Source organism: Zootoca vivipara, chromosome 3, assembly GCF_965207765.1.
Source record: "Zootoca vivipara chromosome 3, rZooViv2.hap1.1, whole genome shotgun sequence".
Taxonomy (NCBI): Eukaryota; Metazoa; Chordata; class Lepidosauria; order Squamata; family Lacertidae; genus Zootoca; species Zootoca vivipara.
The window spans coordinates 61,903,337-61,921,020 of NC_142586.1; the positions used below are offsets into that span (position 1 = coordinate 61,903,337).

The window sequence follows — 17,684 nt, forward strand, 5'->3', positions numbered from 1 at the left end:
GTAAAAACGGAGTATGGATTAACAAACATCTGAAGTAACTGAGTAATTCATTTCCTCAGATGATCCATTATTCCCTTAAATTCTAGGAGGTGTCATGAGCTTTCGTTGGAGAAGTTTTAGAAGATGCAGTGATCTGTACATTCCCACCCCCACCCCCCGTAACTGCAACTGATACTGTAAAAAAGAACCCCAAGCAACTCAAACAGTTCACAGAGATGAGCCAGACTTGAATCTCACCAGTCTTAATAAGAGTACTGGATAGTCTGCAGCTCTCTACTGTGTACATTCAAGACTGGTCCATATTTCAGACTTGTTTGATTTTTCCCCCAACACTGCTATGTTAAACCTCTCTGCCAACAGAAAGCCAATGCAGTTGGACAAAAAACTTTCTCTCCGGTGCATTGTCTTCGGCTTGCAGGATTTTTTAAAAAGCAAGTACTTAATAGTAACACCACTCACTTCTTGTCTTAAGTGGTGCATTCCATTCTGCTGTATGTATAGACCAGTCCTTCAGAGGTAGTCCAGCTGGAGGGCCACAGGATCCCCAATCCTTGCAAATCTGAGTTACTTGAAAATCTGTTCCATTTGAATGCCAGACTCCTTTCCCTGCAATGTTTTGTTTCCCTTACCTTGCCTCCAATAACTATTTTGCTTTTACTCCTGTTTCCTTGAGTGTGTGCCTTACTGCTTATACTGTGCACAATTGATCTGGTAAGGTACTCCCTGTTAGGATCTCCTACTCATGAGTAGGACCCTGGCAGAGACACATGCCTGACTGTCATGTTCCCTCCCTCCTGGTCGATTGTTCAGGAGCTTCAAAAGCTTTCATCAGCCCGAACATCACAGTGACCGATGCCAACTAACATCAGCACACTTGGGGATCCAGAGTGTTTGCAATTGCGTAACAGACCTCAGCAACTCAGCATTTGGCTAATCTATTTTATTTACATATAAACACACACTGAGCACTGCAACATGGCTCCCTCTCTGTAGCATCAGGCAACAAAGAGAGAACAAAGGACAATAGTCCCACTTCAGGGAACACAGTAACACAAACATCCTGTCTTCACTTCCCACTGTGGATGAAAGCACACACCACCATGTGATAAACAACTACCGGTATCTCATGACAGCAGACACAGGGAATGAATCTTCCAACACTCCCATGGCAGGCCCAATACATTTTGGCACCTGAGACAAACTGCAAAGTGGTGCTCCTTCCTTGCCAGGAAAGAAGAGGTGAGTGAAGATCTACATCAGAAATAAGGGCAGGGAATAATAATCTACCTAGGGATCTGCTGATCCTGCAGATTCTGCTCCCGGTACCAGAGATGGTCACCTCACCTTGCCTCATGGGTGGACCAGCTCTGGGTACTCCAGTATCATTATTCTGTACTGTAGGTCATACATGGGGACAGGCTAAATTTAAGAGTGGCTTCTGATACCCTTGTAATGTAGTAGACTAATATCGCCACATTAATGATGGAAAGACGTCACAACTATTCCGTCTCGAGATCTTCTACTTCTCAGATTAGGCTAATGTTAACAGATAAAATATTTGCTTTCAATAACTCCTCTGGACAAATAACTTCAGCATGTGTCTTGCCTCCAGCAGAAAAGATGTACACCGTTGGGTTTTTCAAATTTGTTTTATTTCTTGTGCATTATATATGTTTCAAGTTGAACTCCGCCCCGCCACCTAAATAAACAAACACTAATGCAGATTCTGAAGAGCCATCACCTTCTCATTCTTTGTATTTATGAAGATACAGTACTGTATTCAACATGTTATCAAGATATGGACAGAAGAACGATTTACGCAAGATACAGATACAATTGAATTGCATACTGTCAACAAAATCAAGTATCTAAATTCCCTGAAAACACACAGCCACACCGTCCTCCCTGCGCTCAGCTTGGCGCGAACCCCTTGCGCCTCCGGCTTTGTTCACTCGTCGGGATTTTCGCCCAACAGCGTAAAAATACAAACGACAAATAAAAACAGGAAGCCAGAAGGCGCGTGTTATTACCTCTATGGACTCAGGGAGGCGTCCGTCTACCCGGCGGCAGCTCTATGGTAAAGAACATTCCCTGTCTACTGTGCTTTGGAGGGACGGTTCCGGACCGGAAGTGGGCAATGATGATTGCGAGGCTGGTGTGGGCGACTCAGACTTTCCATGCTTTTTATTGTGCCGGAAGTACGGGATGCGTGTCCCGTTTCTATCTTGGCGGCTGAGTCGGCGTCTCTTAGCAACGGAATGGACGCCGGCGCCTGAGGGAGGCGAGCTATTGCGGCGGCGCTGAAGCTCGTCTAAGGGAGCCTGGCATGTCGAAGTTAAGCAAAAAGAAGGAGCTGGTGAGGAGCAACAACGTTCTCCAGGCGCCCTTCTCCTCTAAAGAGTAAGGCTCCAATACCCTCCGCTTCTCAAGCGGCCCCCATTCCTTGCGGGTTGCGCACACCTCGCCGCCTCTTTCAATGCATTTCTGTTTCTAAGGTTAAGGACTCGCTCCTGGAAGATGTGAAGCGATAATAGCGGGAAAGAGTGTTTCTGGGCGCGTGCAGAGTGCACTGTCCTTGCCAAATCATACCCGCAGTGTTTGGGGTCTAGGGAAAGGTTGAGCATATGATGATTAATATTTTTCTTTCCAGCTGCAGCTTAGCTATATCTAGCCATCAGCTACTCAAGTAAGTCTTGCCTGTGCTAAATGTCCTTGATTCTTGTTTATAGGCCACATGCCATATCTGCCACATGTACTTGCGGCTGTCAGTGGCCTTGTTTTGATGCACTGCAGCACCTGGGATTGGCTGGGACTCAAAACCTTAAAACGATTCTGTGTAGATTGCTCATTTATTATCTCTCCCTTCCTTCAAGAAACTTGGGAAGGAGCTCATCGTGTGACATACACACTTCCCTTTCCCAGTCCTTAACAACAGGTACAGGAATCGGCCTGGGTGAGTGTGAAGGCTAAGCAGAGACTGAAGCTGGGCCTTTCCGCTGCAATCATCCTTCCACTGTCTACTTTTCCTTTAAAAAAATGGGTGCTGAATCTTAGAAGTGTCAGATATTTTTCTTGTCTGGAATATGCAGACTTGCTACAGAAGTGTTGCTCTGCTCCCAGAAAATGTAGTCTGGGTGGAATGCAACACAGGCAGGTAAGAGGCAGCGAGAGCAGTAGCGGTCAACTAGAGTCAGCCACAATTAAAAACAGTAGCTGTGTTTTCTTGTTTGCACAGATGTACGTTAAGGGCAGCATATAAAGTAGGAAGGAGAGGCTCTTAACTTCAATGAAATTGATTGGCAGTAGGCTCAGGACAGATGAAAGGAAGGACTATTTCACTCAAAACATTATTAACTTGCAGAATGTATTACCACAGAATGTAGTGGTGATTGCTAGCATTGGTAGCTTTATTACTAAAATTCATGGAAGGTACGTTTATCACTGGCTATTAGCTTTAATACTATTCCATGTTTGAAGAAAGTATATCTTTGAATATTGGACACCGAGGAATCATAAACAACAGGGAAAAGCTATTGCTTATACCCTCTGCTTGTGGATTCCAGGAAATATTTGGTTGGTGAACCTTTTGTTTAACGCAACAGGGCTTTTTATGATTTCAAAACACTTGGGGATATGTTTTGGGAAGATAAGGTTAACTGCACCTCTCTGTCTGCTGGATGTTTGCAAACAGGCTTTCCTCTTCACATGTAATGTGCACCCTGTTGGTACACAGTAAGCATACCTGCCGCGGTTAAGAGTGAATTCATACGAAAAATGGAAGAACTGTCATCAGTTAGTGGTGTTGAATGAGTGCTATTGAGATTCTGGGTACAGTACCAAATTGCTGGGTGTTGTACTATCTCTGGTTTAGTAAGCCTTGGATTTTCTTTGTCTTCAGTGATGTCTGTCTATCTCTCTCACCATCGCTCCCCCTAATCAACTAAAAGAGGAGATGCCACATCAATCTCCAGGAGCTTCTGAATGAGTATATCAGCTGTTTCCTGGTACCTGGGAATTAAATAAATTACTATATCAGAAAGCTCTCATACTTTTCTTAAGCCTTGAATACTAACGTCTTCTGATGCAGAAAGAAAGGAGTGTAAGACTGATTGTGTGGCCAGAAGACATGTCATGCCTACCTGAGAACTAACCGTATTTACTATTTTTTGGAAGGGTTGGAACAGAATTTCAGCAGGAGCTGGCTAAACCAGTAGCTGATTGGTAATAATAGTTGTTCAGGGTCATGCTAAAGAGCCATCAGTTCTAGCACTGTGGATTTGATGGTGGCTAGCCACATGCCCCAACACAAGATAATGATAGCTATTCTCAGCAGCTGAGAAGTGTCAAATACACTTACAGCCATCATAGTTCGTGGCCACTGATAAGCAAGTATTGGGGGTATTTATCCACTTTTATCCAATTCATTTATTTACTAATATAGCATAAAGAGGCCTCACTCACTCCTAGTCCTAGTGCAAGGGGGGAACCTGGGGATGAACAGGAAATAAAATGTAGTACCAAATGTGTTATAATCGTCTGCTTTCCAATTTTATTTTAAAAAGTAGAACAAACTCCACAGCTGTGCTCTATATATGTCCTGAGTCCCTTTCAAGTTCAGGCAGAAGTTTCCAAGCTCAGTTTCTTTTTTATCGATGGATTGTTTTGCTGTCTTGTCTAATACGAAAGTGGGGAAGAAACCCTTAAACAAATAATCTAATGACGACAACAACCAATCCTGACATTGTTCTGCAGATTGACCTTAGTCAAGTCACTGCTTATATATCCCAAAGGATATATATATATATGAAGTCTTTTATGAAGCTGTACTCGAAATAGTGTCAGGTCAAAGCAGCATATCTCTCTTCTACTTTGACAAACCACCAGCTAAGCCTTCTGGCCCCAGCTGTCAGGAAATATTTAAGTTTAGTTACTGCTGAACTGTAGATAGTATTTAAATCAAGATGTTGATGGCAGCTTGTTGTCATCTATTAAGTGACATTTTTAACTATAAATACATATTTCAAAGAGGTCAGTTTCTTTCTCCTAGCTTGTTGACATTCGTCTGTATGCATAATATTGAATATTTAAGTCTGTATGTTATAAATAAAGCACCTGTAAAGTATCAGGAAGCCTTCCAGCTTTTAAAAATTGGACTAATGAACGTGCTTTTCCATAAGTCTGAAAAGCCCCAAATGCTGTAACCTTTCCTCTTAGAGATGTGGTTCCAGCCCTTTGATCATTTAGTTGCCATTTTCCACACATTTTCCAGCTCTACAGTATGTCTTTTTGAAGTAAATAAAGACACAAACTGTTATCTAAGGAGCTGTCACCATTCAATATAATAAGAGGAAATGAATTACCACCACCCTACAGACTATAACACAATGGGAAAATATTGGAAAATCTGCTTCTCTGCTGTCTTGCACTTTACCTGCTTTGTTAATTTCTTTTGATGTTTGCCTTATTGGTACAATAATGAAGACATGTTGAAGAAAGTAATTACTGTGGTCTTTATAGACATTTTATGGAAATACTTTTTTATAATAGGTACTTAGAAACTAGTCTGAAACTGGAACTGGGTGCACTGACAGTAGCTACATTATATATAAATGTAGCTTAAGTATTTTGTCTGGTAATGAAAGTAGCACATCCAGGAGTCAAGATTTGTATTGCTTTTAGTTATTGCCGTTCAAACTGTTTCACAGTATTATTTGTGATTATTTCAGAGTAATTATCATAGTAATTCCTGAGATATTATTTCAGTAATTATGAACCTATAGTCCAAGCTGAAACTTTCTGGTTGCACAACTGTAAATTCATATCTGACTCAGCTGCCTTAAAGTCAAGCAAGTCTGCCCCTACTGTTAGGCAGAATGAGTCAGTTGCCTCAGATGCTGGAGGAGGCAGGGCAGCAATCTCCATCTTCTCCAAAATAGTCCTAGGTCCCCTAAGCTAGCCTGCTTCCTCCAGTTAGGGTAGTGGTGTTGTCCTGGCACTGTCAAAGTAAGATTCAATTGTTGGTCCATTTGAATTATTTTTTTACAGTATTTTTATTGTTTATTAGTCACTTGTTCCGAGGGTCTCCAAGGGACTTACATTTAGGGACATAAACATAAATACAGTATACTGTACTGTTAAAAAGTCATATAAAACATTAATATTCTCATACATTCTCATGCAAACACCTACAATTAAGACATCCTCCCATCCCCTGGGTAACATCTGCAGGAAACTTCAGCAGCACACTAGCAGCAGAACAAAATCAGCTCAGCTTTGGAAAAAAGTCTTCACCTAGCACCAAAAATATGTCATGACCTCACTGGGAAGAGTATTCCACAGATGGAAAGCCACAACTGAAAAGGATATTCAGGTTCCATTGACAGCTCCTCAAAGGGTGAGGTGGTAGAAATGCAACAGGAGTGCAAGAGCAAAGTCTACTTCTCTGTGCAGGTGCAGACATTTAGTCGCAGCCCCAGTGAACATTTATATTATGTAAAGGATTCATTTGAGCTTGGTGAAGGGGTGATGTGCACTGTTTGTCAATAATCTTAAAGGCACCCTTGATTATCAGACTGGCACAATGCTGAGCAGTCTCACTTTGAATGTCAAACAGGTCAGAGGTACATGGCTCTTCAGTTAGATGCTACTACTGGTAGAGTTTTCACTATTTCCCTGCCAACTGGATAGTAGTAGGCTTGGACAAAAATGCTACCCTCATTATTTGGGGTCATTTGTCTCCTACAAAAGTTGCAGGCATTTTTTTAAGACTGGAGGGTGAGCAGTGTGTGTTTCAGGTGGGCTTCCTGATCACACAGTAGAGCATATTGTGATCTGTCTTGTAGAAACAAAAACAAAAAGGCAAACAGACTTGGTACACTCTGACCTGTGAATCTTTGCTGACGAATTGTCGAAACGGCCTTGTCCTGATTTTTACTGGAATTTATCTTTATTTGCCTTCAATACTGGGATTGACTCCTATTTGAACTCCTCATCACACAAATAAAACCTTGTGAAGATTTATTTGAAATCCATTTTTCTTCTGGCCTGAGTTCTTTCAATTTACTGTTTATTTCTGGACTTTACCAAGAACTCCAATTTCATTTCAGCCTTTGGGGTATTACTGGATCAACCTCTGTTGTAAACCCTCAAGGTCCTTTGGGTGAGTCTAGGAAGCCAAAATTTCCTATCTGGCCAGAATGGAATGAAGCAGATATCAATGCAGAGAAGTGGGATGCTGGAAAAGGTGCAAAGGAAAAAGATAAATCTGGAAGAAGTCCTATTTTAGTAAGTTTTCTATAGTAATCAGAAAAGTTCTTTCAGATTCATCAGTATATGAAAATATGTATTAACACTATCTTCTTAAGCACACATTTTAAAGATTCATCATTGAATGAGTGCTCACCATTCTAGTAATGCAATGAGGCTTTTCATTAAACTAATATTAAAGTTTAAAGTGCTAAGCTGTTTCTGAATCATACCTTAGGTCAAGTATTGCCAACTGGTGGTCACATTTTGCATTTTAAGAGAGTGATGTGGGCACCAGTTATAACACAGCTGCTAGTGGAAGCCAGCAAAAGGACTCTGACTACTGTAGTAGGTATCTCGGCACCCTCTCTCCTCCCAGAACAGCATATAGAGGAAGGAGAGCACGGCACTGATAGAAGGACCTTGTTAACACCTTCTGATCAGGATTGTGCAAAGTTAACTCTGCTGGTATCTTTCACTAAGAATAATGCTGCCCTTTGGGGAGGCTATACTATGGTGATGGTCCCAGCTTTGCCTAGCGTGGCAGAGAGCTACTGCTGGAGGTTTTCCCACCAGCAGTAGAAGGAGAAAGTCTGTAAATGAGGCATTTCTGAGTGGGATCACCAATAGCTTTGGATATATTGATAGGGTCCAGCCAAAGTTAAGCACTTTTTGGTTGAACTGCTCAGATCTGTGTACATCTGTGTTCTATACTGTATTAAAAACAGTAAGATTTAAAAGTTGAGCTCTCCAATTTTTGGCTGACCTTCATGGGCAACCAAAATATTGTGATCTCTAGGATCATACACCTTCGCGTAAGGGCCAAAGTCTTATAACTGACTTGGTGCTGTGCTATCAAAACCCAGTGTGAGGCTCTCAATGATAACTATCTGCTGTTCTCTCCCACTCCAAGCTATGAGCTGGACAGCATTGAGAGGGATTTTACACATAGTAATAATGAGCTCCCGCCCCTCAACAGCTCCATGCGGAAGGGGTAAAGAGCCTTGTGCAACTCTGCTCACCAAGTGCCCCAAGTGACTGGCAAGCACAAAGCTAAGCCAACATGCTTCTGCCTTCTTCCTCTATCTCTGAGCTGTAGGGTGGAGGCAGAGACTTGTTCTCCAGTGCTTCCTCTTCTCTTCTCCCTCCACCTGCAATAGTTGCAGGGCTGAGAAGAAGCCTGAGACCCATCACACTTCCCAGAGCTATCTGTGTACTTATCACGATGTGTGCAGCAAACAAAATAGTTTACTCCTGCTTAAAAGTATCAGACTTTGACTGGTACCTGCCCCAGATTGATGATCATGATGATGATCATGATGATCATGATGTTGGTGTTGCTGATATATTTCTGAATGGCCTTTTACATGCGTCTCAAGGCAATTTACAAACATCATAAAACAGCGAAAATAATTTTGTGGACTGCAAAAAGAATACAAGATAGGTTTTAAAACAATGCAACGTAAAACCCTAAGGCAGCTGGAAAAGCTTGTCAAAACAAAAAAAAGAAGTCTTCAGTTATTTCTGGAAGGTATAGATAGTTGGTGTCCTGAGTTACTATGGAGCTATTTATGCTCTTCTAATGCTAGTCTTTTAATGCTAGTCTCTACAACACACATTGTTGCTTTCTTTATATGATTGTTGTTATGCCATCTATAAAAATTCAGAATTAAAAATAATTGATAGTTTCCATTTCATACAAGTGTTCTTTAATTTCTCTCAGTTGTTTAAGCTTTAGGGTTTTTTTTAATCACTATTACAATATTAGATATGCTACTAAAAAGACTTGCAAGTGAAAAGTTTGCAACTTGTCTTTGAATTGTGTGTAATTGAATCTCTTCAGGATAAGCATATAATTGTGATATGTGTGTGTGTGTGTGTGTGTGTGTGAATGCTTTTTACAGCATGTCTTTGAAGATCCAGAAGGAAAAATTGAAATGCCCCCTTCTTTAAAAGTGAGTTCCTGGAGAAGGCCACAAGAAATCTTAGTCACTAAGGTGAGAAGATGTTTCTTATTTGATGTTTATTTTTTACAGCAGGGGTTGCTAACTCTGCACCCATTGGTACCCCTACCAGATTAAGAAAGAAAGAAAGAAAGAAAGAAAGAAAGAAAGAAAGAAAGAAGCATCTCCCTTCCTAGAAATACAGTTATGAAGCAAAATATGCAGATATGCTTCTAATCAATTTCTGTGAAAAGAGCCAGCCTAGCTCTCTTTCCTGTCAATATTTTTAGCCAATGAGTGAAGTCAGAGCTGTGATTGATAAGTGAGTTGTTTGGACACCAGACAACATGAATCCATTGAGTCCTGCAGTCTCTGTTTTCCCCTGCCCTTTAGTGCACTTTTCCAGCTTGTGTTTTATTTTTTAGCCACTCTGTTTATTTTGTTTTTCTGCCTGCCAGCCACATGGAGCAGGGGCTACTTGAAAGGCTCTTTAAAAGTGTCTGTGTTGTGGTAGTAGAAAGAATGTGGGAATTCCCTGTCAGTCATTTTGCTGCCTGCAAAGTTGTAGTGGTGGGGGTTGGGGGGGTGCCCATTTCAGAGGCATCATTATGATCATCACCATTTGTTCCTGCCTGTTTCCAAGTTGTTTGAGTAGGGGAGAGCATAGTGCAATGGTAGAAACATAATTACAATCATATCCTCATACACCTCTAATTTTGAGAAGCTTGTAGATGACTTTCCCCCTCAAACATTGTCCAATCTGGGACAATATTGTTTAAAGATCCCACTGTTATCTATATTCAAAGGTTTTGCGGGTGTTTGCCTTCAAAATTTGCCTGACCAGTGTATAGCAATTGGGGGGGGGGCATGTATTCCATGGTAAACAATGGCACTATCACACTATTGTATACAGGTAGGTAGCCGTGTTGGTCTGGATCGAAGTAAAATAAAAAAAATTCCTTCAGTAGCACCTTAAAGACCAACTAAGTTTTTATTTTTATTTTTATTTTTTTTTGGTATGAGCTTTTCTGAAGAAGTGTGCATGCACACGAAAGCTCATACCAAAATAAAAACTTAGTTGGTCTTTAAGGTGCTACTGAAGGAATTTTTTTTATTTTAACACTATTGTATGTTACCCAGTGATGTTTTCACTAATGTCCAAACTCAGTTCAACCACGGTTCATCAGTCTTTTACAGAATTTTAGCACTGATCACTTTAAATTACCTTTCTTAACTTTTGAATAACATTTTGTAGGCAGTTATAATTTATTTCAAGATTTTGAACATGTATAAGCCTTCATAAACATTTTAATAAAATAATTACAATTATCTTTTTAGGTGCCTGTGGTAGTGAAAAATGAAACAGGGTTTGACCTTTTTTCACCCAATGAACATTTAATGGGCAGTGAGGTATGTGTACGATCTCTTCTTTTAAAAAGAAAGCATATTAATTGTGTAGATGAATGGAGGACACTTTTGATGTCATAAAACAGGTAAAATGCCTTTGATAGGGCAGAGATGGCTCTACCATGCTGCAAGCCGAAGTGACCTGTTGCAAGTGATGCCACAGAAGGAGGGTTAGATGAAGGGAAGTATAAGCGCACTTACATTTTCAAAATAGTATATAAGCTACCTTGAGCTACTTTAAAATTCAAAATGAACTGAGTTAAAAAAATTGGCTTGGGGGAAGAGTGCCAGCTGCTGAAGAGGCAGCTTATATGAAAAAAAGAGATGACAAATAGATTGAGAACAATTTCCATCTTTGGGAAATTTTAACAAGGGGCTTGGTGTTATAGGGGAGCTACCAAAAGGGGAAAGTGGGGGAATCCAGGTGAATTTAAGCATGTTGGGGTCTCATTGATGTCATTGGCCTTAAGCTTACCTACATTTGGATTGCACCTTACCTAGGAATATGTTCCCCTGAACCCAGTAAGGCTTGCATCTGAGTAGGTAATAATAGACTTGAACTGTTAATTAAGGAAGGGCTACATACGGGAATGCATTAGGCTTTAGTTAAAATTAACTAATCTGTTACCAGGTTGGATATCAAGTTCTTGGCCCTAGTCTAGAGACTAGATGCTGTTCACCCACAACAACATACAGGATCTTCCACTTTGTCCCTATGCGCATATGATCCATGCTATCAGAGCTGCTGCTGGTGAACAACTGTGTGGTGACAGGAGAGGAAAGGAGTCATCTATTCTCCCAGATGACAGGGTTCTGCTCCTTCTCCCTGACAACATTCTTTAGCAAATGTATGGCCACATTTGGTTCCAGATCATGCTTGCTAGGGTGTCTTTGTTTCAGATTATTTTGCTGTGCGTGATCCAGGAAGAGATCCCTCAATAAACTCATCTTTATTTTGATTTTTCTTTGGTTGCATTGATTGCCTACTTTTATAAAGGCCTGGTGATTTATAAATAAAGTATTCTCTGCACCTTTTAATCTGTCTTTCTGTCTCCCATACCCTTCTCTTTCATGTCATATTGGTGCTTAGATTCTGCTGTATTGAGCACAGACTTCTTTTTTAATGTTATCTGTGCAGCACTTGCTTTATTAGCTTCTGTACAATTAAATGGTATTGTTATCATTATGTATTTCATTTTAAAGTAGAGTTAGACTATATATGTGTGTATATGTATATGTATTGTGAACAAAACTGACTTCTGTTATTTGTTCCACCACCCAAAAAACAAACAAACCCTGACTTCAGCTGATAAGATGGATAATAAGTGAAATCTATGCAGTTTGGAAATTGTATAATGCACCTGCTTTAAGTCCTGATCCTAAAGCTACTGCAACTGAAGCACCTCAGCTTTTGTGGAAGCCATGGGAACATATATACTCGTTATGCAGAGCTATCAAGGGACATATGCCATTGTACAATAGCTATGGAAAATACGTAGTCAAGCTTTATTGGATGGTAAGTATGCATCAATCTTTTTAGTACAGCTCCGTTCCGGAGCCCCGTATGCATCCAGAGCAGTATTTAACCTGAAATGCCGAATCTGTGCATGCTCGCCGTGCGATTCAGCACTTCTGCGCATGCACATGATGTCATTCGGCACGTCTGCGCATGCGCGAATCATCAAACCCAGAAGTAACCTGTTCTGTTACTTCCGGGTTCAGCGCGTTCATAACCCATGTTGTACGCAACCCGCAGCATTCGTATCTAGAAGTATGACTGTATATATTATGCACATCATTTATTTTACATAGGTTGCAATCCTGTTGTGGGGAGGGGTGGTTGAAGGCTGAAAGCCTTTGAGCGGCCTCATCCAAAGGCTTAATGATCTTTCGCTGGAAGGGTGGAAGTGAAGTTCTTGCACTCTTATGTCCTCCTCCAGTTTATTATTTTAGTTTACAGTTTTCCTTTCATTAGTAGCAATAGCTCCAAAACTGGCATGGTTTTCTTCTTGGTTTGTAGGGGTGGGTGTGCCAGAGAATTGGACAGGCTAGGAATCCTTTGAATCAGTACCTTCCTCCAGCACACACCCCTTTCATTCCTTTCCACACAGAGGCTGTGGACACTTCTGCAATGACAGGGAGGGGCCATACAGGGTTGGATCTCTCTACGTCTATCTGAGATCTGACATGGTCTGCAGAAAGGGAAATCCAGTGCTTCCTATAGCCTTGGGTTGGGAAAGCTACAACTCTCCAGATGTTATTGGATTGCAACTCCCATCAGCCTCAGCCAGCATGGCCAATGATTTTAATAAATGAATGACAAATATTGAACCAAAATACTGACCAGTATATGATGCATGAATATAAAGAGAGCACAGGCTGAAACAAATTTCTACCTCTTCAGGAAGAAATTATACATTTTAAAATTTAAGCTGTGCCCACAAGTTACATATATATATATAAGTAACTAAACCATTTGATCAAAACAAAATAAAAAAATCCTTCCAGTAGCACCTTAGAGACCAACTAAGTTTAAGAGAAACCACACTTAGGTGAATGTAGATTCAGGCCGATTCAAACCATGTATTGAAAAGGAGTGCAATCCCATATGTGAGATGTCCTATATAGACAGCATAGGTAAACAAGGAGGAAATAATTCTCCCTTGTTCCAGATGCTCTGGAAAGTTCCAGAAAAATGGATTCGAATATATTGCCATGAAAGCATAACAAGCCATTCCCAAAGTAGCAGAATATTCCAATAACATTCTCCCTCAATGGTTGTTCAGTGGCATCTGAGTAGCACACTTTGTCCCACCCCATACTTCCACTTCATATGAGTAATAATGATAGATGACAAACTGCTTTTATCATTATGCTTTTATAAGATGAGAATGTTCCAACTAATCCTTTTAGTTCTGAGAGGATAGTTTTGCATTGGTGAAAACCACATGAGAGCTGACAACTGAGGAATAGCTCATTAGTACCCTGCAAACAATTTCAAAAGTACTAGCTGTGCTGCTTTCCATTGTGCAGATGGAATCTACTGGACTTTCATATTTGCTCTCCCTCCCTATTTATTAAAATTATCTATAATGAGGGTCAAGTTCTTGGAAGGTCACACAGATTTTCATGCTGACACTATTTTTCATTGCCACCTAATCACATTTAATTTCCTTTCTCTTTTGCAGGGGAGCTGGCGAAAGATCATTGTGGATGACAGCATACCTTTCAATGAAGACAATGAAATGCTGCTTCCAGTAACAACATGTGAAATTGAACTTTGGCCATTGATATTATCCAAAGCCATAATTAAACTAGCAAACAATGAGTATGTTTTCTAAGCTTTGTGTCTGTTTTGAGATCAAAATAGAGCTATGGGAAACAAAGCTAGAATTTAATACACAGGGTGGATGCTTGTTTGTTAAGAATGAATGAATTGATAGGGGTGCTTTTTGAACCCTATAAAATTTAGCAAACAAAGGAAGATCCTCAGCTGCAGCCAAAGTCAGTGGGTATGTTAACACATCATATACTAAGCCATAGTTTAATGCTACATGGATGAGCCTGAAATGTCTGACTGCAGCATAAGCTTACATCCTCCCTGCTTTACTCCTCTTGCACATCTGGGAGGAGGACTTTGGCAGAGTTTAGTCCTACATTTAAAGAACCCCAGCTTATTGTTAAACCAATAACATTGGTTTAAAACAAACTGGTTAGTTTTAAGAACTGAGCTTCATAACCCATGGTTTGAAATTGTTTTCTTCTGAAACTTAATTAGAGTTTGTTTTAAACAGGAACTGTGGTTTGAACATAATGCTAAGCTGGGATTCTTTGAAAGTTAAACTTGGCCCTTTCCAGCTATACAAGAGAAGGAGAGAATGCAGTGCATTAGCTTAGACCTTTTACTCAGACTTGTTCAGGCTCATCCACATAGCAATAAGCAATGGTTTAGTGTTACATAAATGCAACTGGATTATAGTTACACTAGTATCATGAAGCCCGTTAAATTAACGGGTGCTAGAACAGACCTGTTGCTCTAGCAACCTCGGGGACATGTGCAGAGCGCTGCCTGCCGTGTGCCCGCACACACCCGCCGCTTCAACAGTTCCGCCCGGCCGTCCGAAGTCTCTGTAATGCTATATTGTGTTTTTAATATTTGGTTGGGAGCCGCCCGCGCAGCTTTCCTCAGAGGGCGACACCTTTCTATCCAAAAGAGGTGCCCCCACTGCTGCTTTGAAGATGGATATGTAGGGAGGTACCCCACCCGTTCCCTGGCCCCTCAACGCTCACCTTTCACATCTCCCACCTACCCTCCCCCCCCAAAAGGCTGCCTCTCCCTTCTGCGGGCTTCCCCCCCGGTGACTCATCCACCGCCACCACCTCAGCCCCTCACTCAGTCCCTTCCGCGCGCCCCGCCCCAGCCAGCTGCCTCCTCAGCTTCCTCTCTCCCTCCCCATTTCCCACCCTCTTTTTTCTACTCCTCTTCTCTCTCTCTCCCACCCCTCGCTGGTCCCAGTTGCAGCAGCCCTTCCAACCCCCCCCCCTCCAAAAAAAATCCACACACACTTCCAGAGACTAATTCCCCCTTCCCCCGTGGGTGCGCCCGACCGCCGGCTCTCCTGCTTTCGCCCCTCAGTAAAGGCTAAACAATCCTTCAGCCCAGCAGCCGCATCACTCGCGGCTCGCGCACACACTCTATCCACACCCACCTACCCTCCCTTTCCCTTTCGCCGGCACACGCCTGCCTCCTCTCCTTCCCCTCTAACGGAGAAGAAACCAGGAGGAAAGAGAGAGATCCTTCCGTAGCGCAGCAGAGGCAAGGGGTAGCCGCACACTTTTTTTTGTATGGTTATGTATATGCAAGCATGTAATCTCTCTCATGGTCCTGGTTTATTCCGTCCGAAGTCTCTGCGCTCCAAGTCCCAATGGCTGTCCGTGGGGCACATGCGCAGTAGCGCAATCCCATGGACACAGGGACTAGACGCAGAGAGATTTGCACTTTATTATATAGGATTAATGAACAAACACTTTCATTTCAATCCCACAGAGGCCCAGGGTGTCTTTGATTTTCCTTTCCCTTTGCTGCAATCTCCTGTACCCCACTGAACACTATTTTTTTTGGGGGGGGGAAGGAAGCTTTTGGAAGTGGACAAGTTCCTACATGAAGTTGTATTAGGAAGAAGTAGTGGGGAATCCCCATTCCATTTTTTGAGCTCATTTTGCAGTTGTAGATTCTAAGGCTCTGTTAATGAGGTATTTATATCGCACCCTTTAGCCCAAAAGGCTGCCAAAATGACTTTTTTTTAAAAAAAATCAGCTTTAAGATGGTCCCTGCCCTAAGGTTTATGTTCTAAAAAGATGACACATGAGGAAAAAGGAGTGGTCGGGGAGCAAGGTGGAGTGGGGAAGCACACTGGAGCTCAATTCGTAACGTTACAGTTCTTATAACTGTTATAAGATTCTGTTTGTGTAGAATAACTGCATCTACTCACAGGTGTCAGAGGCAGTTATGGCCAGGGCTTTCTTCGCCAAAAGCACTCTTCTCCTCCAGTCCAGGAGCAGAACTGCTGAACAATGTGCAGGACAGAGCAGCTTCTGCCACCTTTCTTCCCTAAGGCAGCTGCCTTAACTGACTTGATGGCAGTTAGAATCCTCTCGGGAGGGGGATTGATGGAATTATTTCCCTCTTCAGCCAATGTCTGTGACAGCATGGGAGCTATAGACCTGGTTTCTCAAAACCCAAGGCCACCCAAGCAAGGAAATGCTTGGAAAGTTGGGGGAAAAAAGATTCAGAGTTTTAGGAGGGTGTATGTTGTAGAGCTCACTGCATTGTAGTGTTGAATGATTGTGTAAAAGTGTCATTATTGTTTCACTGTATCTTTAAGAGTCAGGAAAGATTTAATGACTGGGGCTCTGCAGCTGTGGAGCAGCTCTACAGGTGTTGCTGTGAAGCTGATGATGCAGGGTATATCAGGGGTGTTGTGTGTTGCCTCTGTGCTGGGCGTTTTCCCAGTGTGCTCTTGGTGGGTGGTTTGGTTGTGTGGGTATTTTGTGTAAGCCTAATTTAATTTACTTTTGTAATTTTTCCTTTCTCCATTAAACCAAGCATTTGTTTAAGCCTTGGTCTCTATGTGTAAGTTCCTCAACCAGTTTCTGCTGATTTTGCTTTTAACCCTAACATCTTGGTTATGGGCCCAGTGGTTGAGCGTGGAACTGCACATGTTAGTTTTTGGAGAAAGGTTTAGAAAGGTTTTTTTCCTTCTTTTTGCTGCAACGGTTTTGTGGGCTGGTGGTTGAAAAGTTCCAGCATGGCAGACCGTGTTGCTGAGGCTGAGAAGGCTTTAACATTCCTGCAACTAACGGCCGAGAACTACAGTCTATGGTCCTTTCGCATGGAAGCACTTCTGACTTCCTGTGATGTGTGGAAGTACGTGACCGAGGACCCTCCTGCTGCTCCTGTGACCGAAGCCTGGTCGAAAGGTGATGCTAAAGCAAGGGCATTAATTAACTTGTCTGTTAGTGATCAGCAAGTTGTGTATATAAGAAATAAGAAGACTGCCAAAGAAATGTGGGACAGTCTTACGGCAGTGCACGTTAGAAAGGAGTCAGCGTCTGCCATAGCTAGCCAGATATCTGCTGTACCTCCAGCACAATTAACTGTGGAAGGGGTAACAGCAAGTTTGATGGGCGAGCTGGACAGAAGGGAGGCTTGTGGGATTAGCACTCCTATTTCTAAAAATAATGAGGAACGCCGTATGCAAGTCTGTGGTGATTCATCTGCTTTCAAAACTTCCATGCATTGCTGGTTTTGTAAAAAGCAGGGGCACCTTGCGAGGGACTGCAGATTTAAAAAGCAAAATGCTTCAGGGTCCGTTCCATTTCGTAAATCACAGACAGCAACCCAGCAGTCGGCAGCACATCGTAAAGATGGACGTGAGCCGCGAGCATTCCATGTTCGTGAATTAGGTCGTAAAGTAATTAAAGATGGCACGTGGAAATCGTTTGTAGTAGATTCCGGGGCGTCAATTCATCTTTGTAACGACCGAAGTCTGTTTGTTTCTTTCGAAGAGGAAATTGGCACCATTCATC

General features: G+C 42.0%; 1 protein-coding gene across 8 annotated transcripts in view; it reads left to right on the forward strand.

The window, feature by feature from the left end:
• The first annotated feature begins 1,102 nt into the window (after nt 1-1,102).
• The window catches only part of ADGB (androglobin), a 78,869-nt gene continuing 62,287 nt past the window's right edge, over nt 1,103-17,684 (forward strand). For 5 of the 8 annotated variants that reach the window (XM_088667283.1, XM_088667282.1, XM_060272736.2 and 2 more), the window contains exons 1-6: nt 2,080-2,400; nt 7,107-7,284; nt 9,150-9,242; nt 10,527-10,598; nt 11,902-12,111; nt 13,784-13,923. In XM_088667283.1, coding sequence (XP_088523409.1) covers nt 2,327-2,400; nt 7,107-7,284; nt 9,150-9,242; nt 10,527-10,598; nt 11,902-12,111; nt 13,784-13,923 — 767 coding nt within the window. In that variant the 5' untranslated portion in view covers nt 2,080-2,326. Of the gene's footprint in view, nt 1,240-2,079; nt 2,401-7,106; nt 7,285-9,149; nt 9,243-10,526; nt 10,599-11,901; nt 12,112-13,783; nt 13,924-17,684 lie in introns of those variants that run through there. The other 3 variants (XM_088667284.1, XM_088667285.1, XM_088667286.1) reach the window with 3 other exon arrangements.